Source organism: Haliotis rufescens, unplaced genomic scaffold (assembly GCF_023055435.1).
Source record: "Haliotis rufescens isolate VD_foot unplaced genomic scaffold, xgHalRufe1.0.p SCAF_3, whole genome shotgun sequence".
Lineage (NCBI taxonomy): Eukaryota > Metazoa > Mollusca > Gastropoda > Lepetellida > Haliotidae > Haliotis > Haliotis rufescens.
The window spans coordinates 4033660-4046632 of record NW_025964001.1 but is presented as its reverse complement, the minus strand read 5'-3'; the positions used below and the strand labels follow the sequence as shown (position 1 = coordinate 4046632).

The window sequence follows — 12973 nt, the reverse complement described above, 5'->3', positions numbered from 1 at the left end:
TGTTGCCAACGTTGCCATAAACACCAAATGATGTTTCTGTGGACGTTAAACTGTCTTGCAACATCCCGTTGACTCGATCCTGCTTCAAGCATACCAATGGTTCGCAGACGCTCATTTTCGGACGGGCGTGGCATTTCATGTTGAATAATTGCGTAATTTTGTTGTTTTTCTGAGTGGTTGTTGTCAGCACGATACTAAACAATGCATATGGAATCCAGTTAACGCACGTTTTTATACCCATTCTTGGGTAGTGAAATGCATGAGGCTTGCATAAAAGTCGATTTTTGCATGGAATGCATGCTTTTCTGTAGCAGTTGCGTTTTTATGACTTGATTCCATACATGTACTACAATATTGAAAACCAAACTTAACGTGTTTGAAAAATACACTAAATATTGGTATCACATTAACTTTTGTTGTTGAGTATATGTTTGACAGATTAAATATCACTTTGTATTCATGAATCACTTGTGTATATATCAACTTGGTCTCGTCGCTATACGGCTGAAATAATGCCGATGCGACGTTAAATTTTAACTCACTCACTCCTTTGATATGTCTTCGTATTGGACACGTGTCCTGTATTCTGTTAGCAATTTGTCATCACTAATGGTCCACCAAATGCGTGTAACTGGTAATGCATGTCTTTGAGGAGTACACATTTAACTGACAAAACAATTTCGATCAAAAACTTTTTGAGCACCTTGTTTATTAATTTAAAACACTCAAACCTTAGATTTTCCCTCCTAATGTGTACCCAGAGCGTGAAATCAGCTTGGAATTCCTGGCTCAATTCCTCCAAACGTATTGTGACTACTGTTTTTGCACAAATACAGTGCCCCTGTGTTTTTGTTAGTATCATGATTACAATCTCAAAAACGGGATAAACGTTTATGTTTTCTTATTGTCAAGGTGTCTTCTTGCAAACCACATTCATTTTTCCGAGTTTATGTTATAAAAGTTTCAATGCAAACGCTCGTACGACCAGTCATTGTAAAATATACAGGTTTCTTTATGTGTATTTAATTAGCAATGCATCAGGAACTGATTGAAGTGTGTAACTGAAGATGTTCTAGTTTTGTTCTTTACTAAATACTAGCTTCTTTGTCACCCATGCAAAACCTGCACCATACCATATATTCAAGAAGTTTCTAATTGGACACATTGAGAGAGCTTTCATTAACTTATGGTTTATCACATTGAATAATCTCAGTAACCGTCTTAATAAGCCATCCCTTTCCAGCTGTGAAATGACGCGACATATTTTCACTTCCGAATGAGTGAGTGAGTGAGTAGTTGGGTTAACGCCGCTTTTAAAATTATTCCAGTTATATCACGGCGTGTCAGCTTAATGTGGAAGGAAAGCACGAAGTAATGCAGGTCTCAGACGTTTACCACTTCGGTGAAACTCACGAGCACGGGTATGATGCTGTGGTTTGTTGTTTAACGCCGCACTCAGCAATATTCCAGCAATTTGACGGCGGTCTGTAAATAATCGAGTCTGGACCAGACAATCCAGTGATTAAAATCATGAGCATCGATCCACGCAATTGGGATCGATGACATGCATCAACCAAGCCAGCGAGCCTGACCACCCGATCCCGTTAGTCGCCTTTTACGACAAGCATAGTCGCCTTTTACGGCAAGCATGGGTTGCTGAAGACCTATTCTATCCTAGAAACATAATCGGGGCGAACCGGGATTCGAACCCACAATTATAGGTTTCTGGTGTGCCCAAGGGACGCAACTATGCACTGCGAATCGCAGCGCCTTAAGACGACTGGGACACCCGTGCCCCTCCCCCTTTTCACTTCCGAAATAGAATTAATTTATGATATATGCTACTCAAAGTTTGCTACATCTGCAGCTTGTTTCTATCGTGTTCGATAGGGTTGAGGTCTGGTGACCGGGCTAGCCACTCCATGCGGACAATGGTGTCCTGCATCAACGACCCTGGCACGATGAGGTCGTGTTTTATCGTCCATGAGGATTAAGTCCGGTCCTATTGCACAAGCATACGGTCTCACGAACACATCTAGAATGTCATCCCTGTAGCGCACAACGGTCATCGTTCCCCGCTAAAGGACATTGAGATCGGTTCTTACTGATCCCACCCCAATCGTGGCGGTCATGTTAGGCTACTTTGGGCCCGTGAAGTGTAGACAATATCTCGAACTTGAACCCAGAGTTGGTCTGTCAAATTGACATGATCTTCAGCCAAATCCAAATGTGCCTGCCTGTGATGTCGGGTCAGTGGGAAGTGACCGGAGACCAGCTTCACGAAGACGTTTCCCAACTGAGTAGAAACGTTAATGCCTTTGGCGTTATGCAGGTCAATTCTGAGTGTGGTGGCAGTCACGAACTTTAGCTGCGATCAGTAGGAACCTGCCTTCCCACTGTGTGGTGGAACGCTGTCGACCACCTGTATGTCGATGATCCAAACGTCTGGTATCGACTCTATGATCTACTCATCACACTTTGGCTGGAACCAAAGACGTTTGCAATGTGACGTTGTGTTGATCCTGTTTCAAGCATGCCTTTGGATCTGCCTAATTCTGGGGCCTTCAAACAGTGTCTTTGACGATGAGGGAGGGGGGGGGGGGGGAAGAAAATAAGTGCATTCGGTTGTTGCAATCCTCAGTAGCAAATGCCATTGTGCTCTCTGATAATGATGTGCAACGACTCGGTCACGATATATACTCAACAACAAAAGTTCCCGTGACACCCCTTTCCAAACGGTTGTATACAAGAAAAACCTTTCTGGTGTTCAAATCTGATATGAAAACATGTAGCACAAACGCAACCTCAGCAGAAAATCATGATCTGATGGCAAAAAGTGTCTTTTATGCAGCGTGATAAAATTGAAATTGATTAATGGCATGTTTGAACACCACCCAAATGTGGAGGTGTTTCCGGGTTCCTAATATATCATGATCAGAGACATAATATTAATATTATCCCCGCACGAGGGCATACTCCAAGCATTATTATTGCCACAGTTAATGGATCAGTGTGCACTCAGCTCCCTTGGGAGTAGTAGATTAACAGTCCCATTACCTTCTAATCCTACCATGTACCTATCCGCTGGTGGGTGAACAGAGGCATATTTCAGACAAAGGCACCAATGTGCTCCAGTGCAGGGCAGGGCCAAAGCCAAAGAAACTTTCTGGAGTCAAGCTGCCCAACATGGTTACCCATTTAGCTATCATACGCGAACCATGCTGCTCAACTTCACCTGATTTGTGACCTGTGCGCTGTTCACAGGACCAGATGCCAATACCATATATATTGTTGACATCCATTCAGGAAGCGTTTGTGTTGTGATGTGAAACTTAATGATAGTAACTGATATGAGCAGGTGTCAGTGTTCCGAGGGAATACAGCAATACCATATACAGTCAAACGCTGTTATCTCCAACCTTGCGGGACCAGGTTGTAACTTCGAGATCCAAGGCATGAACAAATATAAAGTAAGGTGATCAGGACCGGAGAACAGGTTCAGGATATCTGTACATTCAAGATGAGGTTCGACTGTATCTATTCCACCTGTCCACCTGGGACCACATGATTATTAGAGTTAATCTGTCATGGCAAGACAAATTAAAATGAATGGGGAGTTCCTTAACTTATTTTGAGTAGTATATTAATCAGTAAGCAGCTCCCAGGCATGATGTAGTGCCCTGTGAACCATGACGGCCACACCTGGTGGATCTAACTATCAGCAGAGACATGAACTTTGCATCCAAGAAGTGTCCCTGCACCAGAATGAAGCGAAATGTCATATCATATTTCTAACAGCCATTAAAAAAAACCCATACTGACAGACAATTTGGTTTATTTGCTGTTGAATACATGAACTTAAAAACTGTACAACAGTATGAGATATCTTGGTACACAAGCTGTGGTGGCTTGGCGATGCCCATGTTCACCTCAATGAACACACACTGTGCAAAGATGGCATTGGTATGATCCTTCAGTGAAAGTCAACAGTTTTCTAAAATTGATAATATTTACCAGCTATCATATTTGAAAAATGCTCCAAGACTGGAGTTGCCTTGTTTAAAGAATCTTCCTATGTCCTGCCGAGATGGGATAGGGCCTCTAATGTTCACATTCTGCTCTTTGTACACGATGTGGTATATAGTCTTATAGCAAGATCAACCTACAACACAAACACCTACCAAGCAAAGTGAAACACATCATTACAAACACATGGTATGATCATCTGACATTCAATGGACACAATTTAACGACCTATGTGAAATAACATGAGGTGCGAGAAGTACAAAATTCAGAACATGACTACCTGTATTTACTTCATGAATTACATACAATTTACTTCAAACTCAACACTGTGTGACCTAAGAACTTTTTCTAACAATCGCATTAAAAATCCACTGAAACTGAGATTCCTTACAACTGTACTAAACACAACTTTAAAAAGAAACGAATGCTCAAATAAATCGTTACATCTACAAATACAACAATACAGATTAGCAATTAAACCGAACAGTCTTTACTAGAGTCTTCGTTTTTTCATAATTGACAAAGTGATTGACCTGGTACAAATCCTGCTATGTTCACTGACAATTGAAAGGTAACCATGGTAACATGATTTAGAATAGCTGCCATGATTGTTGAGGCCAGCAGATATGACATCACCGGACAGTCAGTGTGCGCATGGGTTTAACCCTATCCCCACCATACACACCGGACAGTCAGTGTGCACATGGGTTTAACCCTATCCCCACCATACACACCGGACAGTCAGTGTGCACATGGGTTTAACCCTATCCCCACCATACACACTGCTATGGTAGACAAAGCGTCAAACATGAAGATGTGAACTGCTTACATTTCTAATCTAATCACAATCGTAATAGAAAAAAAGATTATGTACATTCAACCATAAGCCCTACTTGTCGGTAAAGGCACACATTTTGATAACTAGTTACGAGTATCAGAAGAGAAATGTGGTCAACAAGTGACAAGTTAATGCTTGTGTATGAATTTCATGTCTAACACCCACCACAAAAAAGGAAGCACTATGAACGCTAGCTGATTAAGTACATGTGTTGGGGGATGAATTTGTGTGCTGCATTTGAATACAAAAACAGTGGCAGTTGAACGATGTTCATGGAAATGGTCATGAAAAAATATTCTTGTTAAACATTTACGCACATGGGAGTACCATTCATCTCTATCACACCATTCAACATGTGGATGCCATGGGTCAGATCAAGTGTAATCAGAGATAAACTGAGTATTCCAATAATGAAGAACGTGCCTAGGTCATGTTAGGATCACTAAATCACCTACAAGATCACCCCTGGGACAAGATGAACACTCAAATGAGGTAATAATTAAATGGCGGATGTTTACAAAGTTTCACATAAGCTAGAACACATTTTCTTTTAACAAGGTAAGATGCTAACAGAACATTTAAGCAAGAGAGACAATATTGTATGGTAGAATGCATATTTCAAACTGATAAGGTATATATACACACAGATGAAAAAGTAACAATTCATAAAGACTTCATGAGGTACCTAACAAACTCAATTTGAGAACACTTGTCAGAGAACATAGACAGGGAAACTACCATGAGCTGAAAACTGAACTTGACATTGCATAACCAATAGTTGGCGGGCCCATTAAAACTCGGATCACCTATACTTGTTCTTAACATTTGTTCATACAATGCCACAAGGATGGCGGCTAAGCAGTGCAACATTCAATCTTACAAAGTTAATCTTGTAAAAACTTTTGTCTGACATGTCATGAAAATAGTGGATGATATGAACAAAACAATGACAATGGGAACATGAAATCTCTTGACACGATGCATCCTCACAGGTACAATGTATATTATTGATCAGGACAGGTGATACACGAGCCGCATAGTCCAGCCGTCATGGAGGAACTATGCAGCTAGTCCACTTACAAAATACTGAGAAAAAGGTCATTTCCAAGGAACTGAACACTGAATGGGTGAGTGAGGTTTCATGCCGCTTTAAGCAATATTCCAGCAATATCACGGGATGGGCACAAGAGATGGGCTTCACCTAGTGTACCCATTTGGGAATCGACCCGAGCCTTTGGCATGAAGAGTGAATGCTTAACCACTCGGCTACCCAACAGCCCCAGAAAACCCAATGGAGCTGAAGAATATTCTTATCAGTACAACTGATTTACCAGATATTTAATTACAAACACCATGTCATCATGATAATATTTCTAAGACTGGTTTAGAAACCATCACGGACGTCACGGTAATTACGACTGAATGAGGTGGGAGACAGCATAAGAATGTGTGTGTAACCATATCAACAGTCCTGATCATGTCCTACTCAAAAGTTTACTATATCATAACATATCTTAAAAGAATATTGGTCCTGTTTGTAACAGTGACTGGCTATCGTAAGGATTCTTCTGTGCAGAGGTGCTCCCTGCCCCTGACATCCTGGGCTGCTGGTACTGGGGAGCGGAGTGACTGCTCACGACCGGTCTCTCCAGGTCTCGATAGTCAGGTCGCTTGCTGTAATAGTCATAACCATTAGGGTACCCTTGGCCATTTTCCTGAGCTGGGCGTCGTGCAGGAGGGGGATAGTCTGCCAATCTGTAACACATTTCAAATGATCTAACAGTGGAACAGACACTGCCTTGTCTAACTCAATCACTAGCCCTAACGATAATTTATAATATACTACTCAAAAGAAGTTAAAGAACACGATAGTTAATCTGTTATGGCTGGTGGATATTGCAACAGTCTTCCAATTGTGGGTATTCTTTAACTTGTTTTGAGTAGTATATATGGAAACACCATTCTCCTCCTAGTCCTATGGATGCCTAACAACCGACAATGTTCATTCTGACTAATTGATTAGTACCTGTGTCTAATGCTGCTATCAGATCTTGACAAAGAATGTTAAAGCCATGATGTACTCATAACTTGGACAAGACACAGTATCAGGTCCATTCACATGTTATGTGAAAAATAAAGTTACTTCAACATACTGAAATATTTGTGGAAGTGAAACGCTTTAATCCCAAACAAGGAAACAAGTGCACACATAACTTAGTTGTTTTTAATGATGCTGTGCAAATTAAGAAAAGACTTACTTACGGTCGTTCATAGTATTCTGGGGGTGGTCTCGCCACTGGGCTACGTTCTCTATAATAGGGGTCTGAAGGTACATCCAGAGGCCGAGCTCTCTCATAGGGACTTCGTTCATATGGACTTCTTTCCTCTGGATACCCATATCTATCTCTAGGGGGTGGAAGCATTCGATCCCGGGGATCAGGATATGCTGCTCGTCTGTCTGGTGGAGGTAGTGGCCTTTCCCCTGCAGGCAATCTATCTCTAGGAGGATAACGATCACCTGGGGGTGGGGGTGGGGGCATCCTTGGGGGGTACCTGTCACTGGGAGGAGGGGGTCTGTAGTAAGGATCCCGCTCTGGGTAAGGATATCTGTAATAGGGATCATATCTATCGTACGGATGGGGTGGAGGGTACCGGCTTCCGTAAGAATCTCTGATTCCTCCGCCACCTCCTCGGGGAGACCCCCTGCCGGAACCCCTGCCTATACCTCCTCTTCCCCTGCCCCTGCCACCACCTCGAGCTCTGGAGACAAAGAGAAATGCACCGTTACTACTTAGAGGAAACATCGTCATTCTGAAGTCGAGTATCATACAAAGTAATGACAAACATAATTCAAAAGGGTTATTATTTGTTTGTTTGTTTGTTGTTTAATGCCGCACTCAGCAATATTCAAGTCTGTAAATAATCGAGCCTGGACCAGACAATCCAGTGATTGACATCATAAGCATTGATCCACCCAATTATGTTAGTCGCCTCTTACAACAAGCATAGTCGACTCTTACAACAAGCATAGTTGCCGGTTATTATTTGCTTAAGCCTTTTCAGCTACTTTGCATAATTCATATTCAGAATCATACACATGGGCTTAAACATGTTGAATTGTAAACACAGGACTAGCCTAGACTAGAAATCAAATAATAATGGCATCAGATGAATATTATGAAACTGTTTAAACAACAAATAATTAACAACATAATGGTTCATTATTCACTTGGAAGACATATTTTCAGGTGATATACATGATATAAACCATATATTATAACACATTGATAGCCCTCCCCTTCGTACAGCCAATGAAATTGCAGGAAGTCCTTAACTTGAGTGAGTGAGTGAGTGAGTGAGTTGGGTTTAACGCTGCTTTTAACAGTATTCCAGTTATATCGCGGCGTGTCAGCTTAATGTGGGAGGAAAGCCCGAAGCGATGCAGGTCTCAGACGTTTACCATTTCGGTGAAACCCACGAGCACGGGTATGGTGCTGACAAACCTAGAAACATAATCGATTCGAACCCACAATCATAGGTTTCTGGCGTGCCGAAGGAATGCAACTCTGCACAGCGAATCGCGGCGCCTTGGACGACTGGGCCACCCGTGCCCCCTCCTTAACTTGAATAGTGTCGTAGCATAAGTCATGACCAATATGTCAACATACCTGTCTTTTCCACCGCCTTCACCTCTCTTCCCTGTGGATCGCTAAAAAGGAGACAAAACAATGAGACCACAATTGATAAGACCACAATGTGTTTTAGACCACAAGCTCAGGATTATACTCAGTAGACTTTAATACAAATATTAGCCGAGCTAACTACATTCAGAAGATTTAAAGAAATTGTACTAGACATGGGCTGAACTTGCCGTTTCAGATGAATGTGATAAATAAAATAATTAAACTTCCATTTCAAGGTCCTATGCTAAAAGAGCTTATATACAGCTCTTGATGTGATAAGTGAGAGAGTGAGCATAGATCCTTTGCAATACAGGCTTTAGTGTAACACACTTACATTTGGTCTCCTGACAAGCAGATCAAACATTGTTCCAAACCATCTAAATATCAATTTTATTTCTCCCTGAATACTAACTATTTTTATTGATGAAAATTAAATCAGTGTATGAGTAGAAGAGAAGTAAGCCTTATCTATGTTATCAACCTGAAGTGTACCAGTACTGGCCCAACAGGATGTGTGTAAACTAGAATTTGGTCAAATATAATACCTCAACTCTCATTCTGTGTCCATGGATGGAATATCCATCAAGTTCTGTTATAGCAACCTGTGCTTCATTGTCGTCACTCATGTGCTGAAAAACATAGCAGATACATCTGGTGTTACAGAGGAAAAGTAGCATGTACAAGTATCATTAGGTTAGAAATATACTATCAACAATCCCACAAAACATCTTCAAATGGCCCAGGAAGCATGACATGCATAAGCGTGTTTGTTGTTAACGCCGCACTCTGCAATATTCCATCCATATGATGATGGTCTTTAAATAATCGAGTCTGGACCAGACAATCCCGTGATTGACATTAAATCTAAACAAACCCTAACCTTTTTTAACCGAGGTGGAACTTTTCATGGAAATTGTAAAAAAAAGATGAGTTTGGAACCTCAGTCCATCTTGTTGCAATGGAAACGTAAAAAAATAAATATTTCTAAAATTTCTAAATAGCAAAAGGCACCAGTTCAGCATGTACCTGACAGACCTGCAAAGTTTGATGAAAAAATATTGAACGGTTTATGAGTTATGCTCCGGAAACGAACCCCACCCTCACAGAACCTAAGTCCATCTTGTTGCCATGGAAACGTAAAAAATAAAAATTTCTAAAATTTCTCAATAGCAAAAGGCACCAGTTCAGCATGTACCTGACAGACCTGCAAAGTTTGATGAAAAAATATTGAACGGTTTATGAGTTATGCTCCGGAAACGAAACTGACAGATGGACGGAGCCAGTTTCTATATCCCCCGCCAACTTCGTTGGGCGGGGGATAATTAGGAATCATGTACAGGGATGCCAAACCTTATTGAAGCTTTGGAGTCATCAGTAAGGTAAAAAAGCGTAATTTCATGTGAAAAAGAGTAATGTTAAGAGTACCATGCCATGAGTCTGGTTTTCATTTCGACATTTTTATTAGGCCTATATGTAAGTGAGTGAGTGAGTACGGTTTTACGCCGCTTTTAGCAATATTCCAGCAATATCACAGCGGGGGACACCAGAAATGGGCTTCACACATTGTACCCATGTCGGGATTCGAACCCGGGTCTTCGGCGTGACGAGCGAACGTCTATATGTAAGTGAAGCATGGGTACACATGCATTGACGCTAGTAATGAAGCCGCACATGCAAGTTGCACTATTTTAAAAACAGGGTGATAAAGCTCAAAATAAGCATAAAAAAATGACTGCTTGCGCTTGTATGGTTAAATATGACTAAACCTCAAAATTGATTAGCAATCCATTAACAAAAAAAATGGACATCAACATCGAAAAGATCTCTCGAAAATAGAAGTTCCATAACGACATGTGACAACCTCATCATTGACATACATCAGGGGCACATTTCAAATAAACATGTCATATTTTGAATAACTTGGTAATTATAGATGATAAATCACTAACTGTTTTGTTTGTTGTTTAACGCTGCACTCAGCAATATTCCAGCTATATGATGGCGGTCTGGACCAGACAATCTAGTGATTAATATCATGAGCATCGATCCACGCAATTGGGATCGATGACATGCATCAACCAAGTCAGCGAGCCTGACCACCTGATCCCATTAGTTGCCTCTTACGACAAGCATAGTTGCCTTTTACGGTAAGCATGGGTTGCTGAAGACCTATTCTACCCCGGATTTTCACGGGTCATAAAAGCATTTAATTCAAGCTGTTGTGCAGAATGTTCATGGGATGAACTTAATGCTTTCATAAATGTTATTTTCGGACATGTTATTTTTACAAAACAAGACAGGAGTCCAGTATTCACAAATGTTGAGATTGGACGCAGAAAAACAAATACTGCGTCCCAAGGGATACACAATAATATTCACTGTACCAACAGTGCATCAAGAGCAGTTATGGGTATTTGTCATTTCATCCATTAACCTTGACCACCGTCAACATGATAATTGATTCATTCCAGGCCCTACAGTAATTATGAAAACATACACCTTTTCATTACTTAACAGGACCCCCATATTGCCTGCAAGGACCCTTAAAATTAATTAATTATGTCCATTGCTTATTACCAATCAGTGCTTATTTAACTACTGGCTTTCTTTGTCCATTGCTAATTACCAATCATTGCCAATTAACTGTTGGCTTCCCTTGTTAAGTTTCCACCTTTGTTATTGTATTACTTTTGTTGTTTTAACATGTACATAGATATGCTCTCTGCATCCTTGCATTCATTTATCTGATGAATGAGTAGGCATAATGGCATATACTCGGAAACACTGTGTTCCTCATAATAAACAAGTTGACATATAAAGAAATGGTGGTCCGGTGCTCTAGTGTTATTTTGGGGATGAACAAAGCAGTTTAAGACTTTTGAAACCAGCAAGAAGTCAAATCTAAACTCTAAGCACCATTGTGTCTAGTAGAGATCCAAAAGGACCAGTAGATTTTGGACCACTAACAAATTTTGGTCAGTGTCAAGCACTGACTGCACCTGTCACGGCTTCAAGCAAAATGAACTCACTCAAAATGAAAGCACTCACCACAAAGCCATAGTTCCTGAGTACATCACATTCTGAGACATGTCCATACTTTTCGAACAATGGACGCAAATCCTGTGCTTGTGTATCTGGTCCCAAATTTCCAATAAATATTTTTGTTGGCATATTGGCACTACAAGAGAAAAGATGATTGTTAAGAATTGACAAAACCAACATGTCAATGCATGGTATGCAAAGCCAGTATTAAGAGGCTACAAAAATCAAGTTACACAGAAATTAAATATGATGATTTTCCATTAAAATGGATGAAACTAGGGCATATACATGATATAGATCTACTTGAACTAAAATTAGAATTTTGGAATAATTCTATTTTCCACCTGCACATCATTACACCACTAAATGACAATTTTCACACAATATCAAATTACCTTGTTCTGATAAGGCTTCTATGATATTGATAATTAGCATTTGACACAAATGTTGTTCCAAACTAGTCACTGATGAAACCAATGCTTCTTATCCCTCATGGTGATATCCTTTTGTTTAAGCAATTTGTGTTATGTTTGGTTAATTGAACTCTTTTCTAACAGCTAATTGATATTCCTTGATATTCATACGGGCAAGTCATCGTTCTTTGCCATGCACTGAAATAATTACCTATGCGTTACGAGTTGAAATGAATAAAGTGAAAATTGGGGGCCGAAAATTGAGTTAATCATTCCGAACTTGACCACACGAAAATAGGGTACTTAATGGTGAATACACATGACACCGCATCGATGTGGGGAACGCAGTATATATATATATATATATTGCGTATTGCAAAACATTCATTCGTGAGTGATTATGTTTCTAAAAATACACAATGTTTTGATTCTTAAGAGGGAGAGATGAGACCTTAAATTTGACACATTCCACAAAGAAAACCGGCATTTCGCATATCTCATTTTAACAAATAACATACTCGTAGCAGGTTCAATACTACCCGCATAAATCCACTTAAACATATAACAACATATTGTTTAACTCATAGTAGACAGCATACTTACATTTGCCTTCAATTACTACTAAAATGCATTAAAACGACTAAAAGCCAACAAGCATGCTCCAGTGTAATGGCGGCAGGTCCAGGAGACTCAAACTCTAAGGTACGCGATCTTTCATTGGCTGTACACGAACATTCGTCCAATCACTGAAGTTGTTACTTCGGAAACGCTTCAGCGAAAAGCATGGCTCACAAGCGGCATGGCCGAGGAGGCCATCGAAAGAAACGCAACAAATCGGCACCAAGGCTAACCGATGGTCAAAAACACTTTCTAAAAGAAACAGGAGAACTCCATCCTTCCGAGTTAAAGTAAATAGTTAGCTACTTTGTTTTTTTCCGTTAAGATCATATTATTATGTTTGTTGAGGAAAA

General features: G+C 40.4%; 2 protein-coding genes across 3 annotated transcripts in view; one reads left to right on the top strand and one right to left on the bottom strand.

Annotated features, from left to right (window-relative positions):
- Positions 1 to 3818: 3818 nt before the first annotated feature.
- LOC124131865 (RNA-binding protein 4.1-like) lies at positions 3819 to 12740 on the bottom strand. Its single transcript, XM_046495366.2, has 6 exons — positions 12606 to 12740; positions 11596 to 11725; positions 9093 to 9176; positions 8533 to 8573; positions 7127 to 7624; positions 3819 to 6619 (listed from the first exon to the last, which is right to left on the bottom strand). The coding sequence occupies exons 2-6, from the start codon at positions 11716 to 11718 to the stop codon at positions 6379 to 6381; spliced, it is 987 nt and encodes a 328-aa protein (XP_046351322.1). The 5' UTR covers positions 11719 to 11725; positions 12606 to 12740; the 3' UTR covers positions 3819 to 6378.
- LOC124131864 (U3 small nucleolar RNA-associated protein 25 homolog) overlaps positions 12719 to 12973 on the top strand; it is a 35515-nt gene continuing 35260 nt past the window's right edge. The window contains exon 1 of one of the 2 annotated variants that reach the window (XM_046495364.2): positions 12719 to 12910. In XM_046495364.2, the coding sequence (XP_046351320.2) occupies positions 12786 to 12910 (125 nt within the window). In that variant the 5' untranslated portion in view covers positions 12719 to 12785. The remainder of the gene's footprint in view (positions 12911 to 12973) is intronic. The other variant, XM_046495363.2, reaches the window with a different exon arrangement.

Coding starts and splice junctions, on each gene's coding strand:
- LOC124131865 (XM_046495366.2), bottom strand. CDS start 11,718: ATGCCAACAAAAATATTTATTGGAAATTTGGGACCAGATACACAAGCA. Junction 9,177..11,595: donor TCAGGAACTATGGCTTTGTG/GTGAGTGCTTTC, acceptor TATGTTTTTCAG/CACATGAGTGACGACAATGA. Junction 8,574..9,092: donor GACACAGAATGAGAGTTGAG/GTATTATATTTG, acceptor TCTCCTTTTTAG/CGATCCACAGGGAAGAGAGG.